We start from the raw sequence: 3,592 nt of genomic DNA, 5'->3' as shown, positions 1-3,592 counted from the left end.
TCATTATACCAACATTATTTATTTATCAAACAACATATACTTTAACTTTACGCAAAATCCAAGCAGATTTTAGTTTTATAATATTTACATGACATCCCAAAGACAGAAACGAAAACATAATTTGGGCTTGACCATGCAAAACAACAAATAACTTTCCTGAAAATGCTTTGCATGACACTTAAAAAAAAACTGCTATTCAGTGAAACACATTTTACATTTTGTTGTCCGGCATTTATTGAAACAGTTGAAGTTGGGAAAAGCTACAGTAGGAAGAAACCACAACATCCGAGAGGATGAAGACCTCTGACCTCTGACAGGTAAGACCTGGTTCTGGTATTCACAGTAGGAGAGCTGATCTAGGATCAGGTCCCCCAGGTCATTATGATCTAGGATCAGGTCTCCCAGGTCATTATGATCTAGGATCAGGTCCCCCAGGTCCATGTAATGTTATTCATTATGATCACCACTCCTACTCTCACTCTTTATGACCTGATCCTAGATCAATACTCCTACTGAATCTCTTTATGACCTGATCCTAGATCAACACTCCTACTGGGACTCTTTAGGACCTGATCCCAGATCAACACTCTCAGACTCTATATGACCTGATCCTAGATCACCACTCCTACTGAGACTATGACCTGATCCTAGATCACCACTCCTACTGAGACTCTTTAGGACCTGATCCCAGATGACCACTCCTACTGAGACTCTTTAGGACCTGATCCTAGATGACCACTCCTACTGAGACTCTTTAAGACCTGATCCCAGATGACCACTCCTACTGAGACTCTTTAGGACCTGATCCCAGATGACCACTCCTACTGAGACTCTTTAGGACCTGATCCTAGATCACCACTCCTACTGGGACTCTTTAGGACCTGATCCCAGATGACCACTCCTACTGAGAGTCTTTATGAATATGGGCCCAGACTTCTGATACAGCACAGACCTCTAACAGGCTGTCTCAGGTCGGTTGGTGAAGGCCACCAGGTCTTTCGTCTCAGACTCCTTGGTGTGGTTCTTGTCAGTCTGACACTCGTGACAGAAACATCCGGTAAACATCAACAAAGTAGAGTTGTTTACCACATTCCTGTCCCCCCCTCTCTCCTCGGTCTCCCACAGAGGGAAGGAGGACAGTGTGGAGACAGATGTGATTCTTTGTGTCCTTCTGCATGCCGTGTCCCAGTATCTCCTCTGCCTCTTTCTCTCCTTTCCTCCATTCCCCAAACTCTTTCTATTTCTTCTTCTCCCCAACCACCAGAGTTCCTCCTCCTCCTCTTCCCAGCCACCAGAGTTCCTCCTCCTCCTCTTCTCCCCAACCACCAGAGTTCCTCCTCCTCCTCCTCTCCCCAGCCACCAGAGTTCCTCCTCCTCCTCTTCTCCCCAGCCACCAGAGTTCCTCCTCTCCCTCCTCCTCTCCCCAGCCACCAAAGTTCCTCCTCCTCCTCTTCCTCCTCTCCCCAGCAACCAGAGATCCTCCTCCTCCTCTTCTCCCCAGCCACCAGAGTTCCTCCTCTCCCTCCTCCTCTCCCCAGCCACCAGAGTTCCTCCTCTCCCTCCTCCTCTCCCCAGCAACCAGAGTTCCTCCTCTCCCTCCTCCTTTCCCCAGCCACCAGAGATCCTCCTCTCCCTCCTCCTCTCCCCAGCCACCAGAGTTCCTCCTCTCCCTCCTCCCCCCTCCCCAGCCACCAAAGTTCCTCCTCTCCCTCCTCCTCTCCCCAGCCACCAGAGTTCCTCCTCCTCCTCTTCTCCCCAGCCACCACTTCCTCCTCTCCCTCCTCCTCTCCCCAGCCACCAGAGTTCCTCCTCCTCCTCTTCTCCCCAGCCACCAAAGTTCCTCCTCCTCCTCCTCTCCCCAGCCACCAGAGTTCCTCCTCCTCCTCCTTTCCCCAGCCACCAGAGTACCTCCTCTCCCTCCTCCTCTCCCCAGCCATCAAAGTTCCTCCTCCTCCTCTTCTCCCCAGCCACCACTCTCCTCTCCCCCTCCTCTCCCCAGCCACCAGAGTTCCTCCTCCTCCTCTCCCCCAGCCACCAAAGTTCCTCCTCCTCCTCCTCTCCCCAGCCACCAGAGTCCTCCTCCCTCCTCCTTCCCCAGCCACCAGAGTACCTCCTCCTCCTCCTCCTCTCCCCAGCCATCAAAGTTCCTCCTCCCCTTCTCCCCAGCCACCAGAGTTCCTCCTCTCCCTCCTCCTCTCCCCAGCAACCAGAGTTCCTCCTCTCCCTCCTCCTCTCCCCAGCCACCAAAGTTCCTCCTCCTCCTCTTCTCCCCAGCCACCAGAGTTCCTCCTCTCCCCAGCCACCAGAGTTCCTCCCCCTCCTCCTCTCCCCAGCCACCAGAGTTCCTCCTCCCCTCCTCTCCCCAGCCACCAGAGTTCCTCCTCTCCCTCCTCCTTTCCCCAGCCACCAGAGTTCCTCCTCTCCCTCCTCCTCTCCCCAGCCACCAAAGTTCCTCCTCTCCCTCCTCCCTCTCCCCAGCCACCAGAGTTCCTCCTCTCCCTCCTCCTCTCCCCAGCCACCAAAGTTCCTCCTCTCCCCAGCCACCAAAGGTCCTCCTCTCCCTCCTCCTCTCCCACCTCCTCTCCCCAGCCACCAGAGTTCCTCCTACTCTTCTCTCCGGCCACCAGGTCTCAGGTAATCAGGTGATGAGTTGTGGCTCCCAGACCTGACTGGCCAGCTGGGGCCGACACTGAGTGATGGCAGGAGGGCCAACAGACAGCTGACTGTCAAGACACAGACCACTAACCACGTGCTGCAGGGTCGGCCCTTTTGGCTTCCACTTCTACAGGAGGGGCAGAAAGATGGGGAGGGAGGGGTGAGAGGAGGGAGGGAGGGGTGAGAGGAGGGAGGGAGGGGTGAGAGGAGGGAGGGAGGGGTGAGAGGAGGGAGGCAGGGGTGAGAGGGGGAGGGAGGGGTGAGAGGAGGGAGGGAGGGGTGAGAGGAGGGAGGCAGGGGTGAGAGGAGGGAGGCAGGGGTGAGAGGAGGGAGGGAGGCAGGGGTGAGAGGAGGGAGGGAGGGGTGAGAGAGGAGGGAGGCAGGGGTGAGAGGAGGGAGGGAGGGGTGAGAGGAGGGAGGCAGGGGTGAGAGGGGGAGGGAGGGGTGAGGCAGGGGGTGAGGGAGGGAGGGAGGGGTGAGAGGAGGGAGGGAGGGAGGGGTGAGAGGGGAGGGAGGGAGGGAGGGGAGGGAGGGAGGGGGTGAGAGGAGGGAGGGAGGGGTGAGAGGAGGGAGGGAGGGGTGAGAGGAGGGAGGCAGGGGTGAGAGGAGGGAGGGAGGGGGTGAGAGGAGGGAGGGAGGGGTGAGAGGAGGGAGGGAGGTGTGAGAGGAGGGAGGCAGGGGTGAGAGGAGGGAGGGAGGGAGGGGTGAGAGGAGGGAGGGAGGGGTGAGAGGAGGGAGGGAGGGGTGAGAGGAGGGAGGGAGGGGTGAGAGGAGGGAGGGAGGGGTGAGAGGAGGGAGGCAGGGGTGAGAGGAGGGAGGCAGGGGTGAGAGGAGGGGAGGGAGGGGTGAGAGGAGGGAGGGAGGGGTGAGAGGGGTGAGAGGGGGAGGGAGGGGGAGAGGAGGGAGGGAGGGGTGAGAGGAGGGAGGGAGGGGTGAG

The 3,592-nt window shown here is 57.9% G+C and overlaps 1 protein-coding gene and 1 long non-coding RNA gene across 2 annotated transcripts in view; both read right to left on the bottom strand.

The window, feature by feature from the left end:
* Nucleotides 1-1,327, bottom strand: LOC121846992. The gene is made up of 2 exons (XR_006083976.1): nt 762-1,327; nt 1-681 (listed from the first exon to the last, which is right to left on the bottom strand). It is a non-coding gene; the product is annotated as an uncharacterized LOC121846992 (long non-coding RNA).
* A 1,220-nt stretch (nt 1,328-2,547) lies between these two features.
* The window catches only part of LOC112238362 (polypeptide N-acetylgalactosaminyltransferase 16-like), a 119,390-nt gene continuing 118,345 nt past the window's right edge, over nt 2,548-3,592 (bottom strand). Inside the window, exon 15 of the mRNA XM_042325086.1 lies at nt 2,548-2,782. Within this exon, the coding sequence (XP_042181020.1) occupies nt 2,639-2,782 (144 nt within the window). The 3' untranslated portion in view covers nt 2,548-2,638. The remainder of the gene's footprint in view (nt 2,783-3,592) is intronic.

This window comes from Oncorhynchus tshawytscha, linkage group LG08 (genome assembly GCF_018296145.1).
Source record: "Oncorhynchus tshawytscha isolate Ot180627B linkage group LG08, Otsh_v2.0, whole genome shotgun sequence".
Classification (NCBI taxonomy): domain Eukaryota; kingdom Metazoa; phylum Chordata; class Actinopteri; order Salmoniformes; family Salmonidae; genus Oncorhynchus; species Oncorhynchus tshawytscha.
Note: the sequence above shows the minus strand (reverse complement) of the source record. Positions and strands in the feature narration are given on the sequence as shown.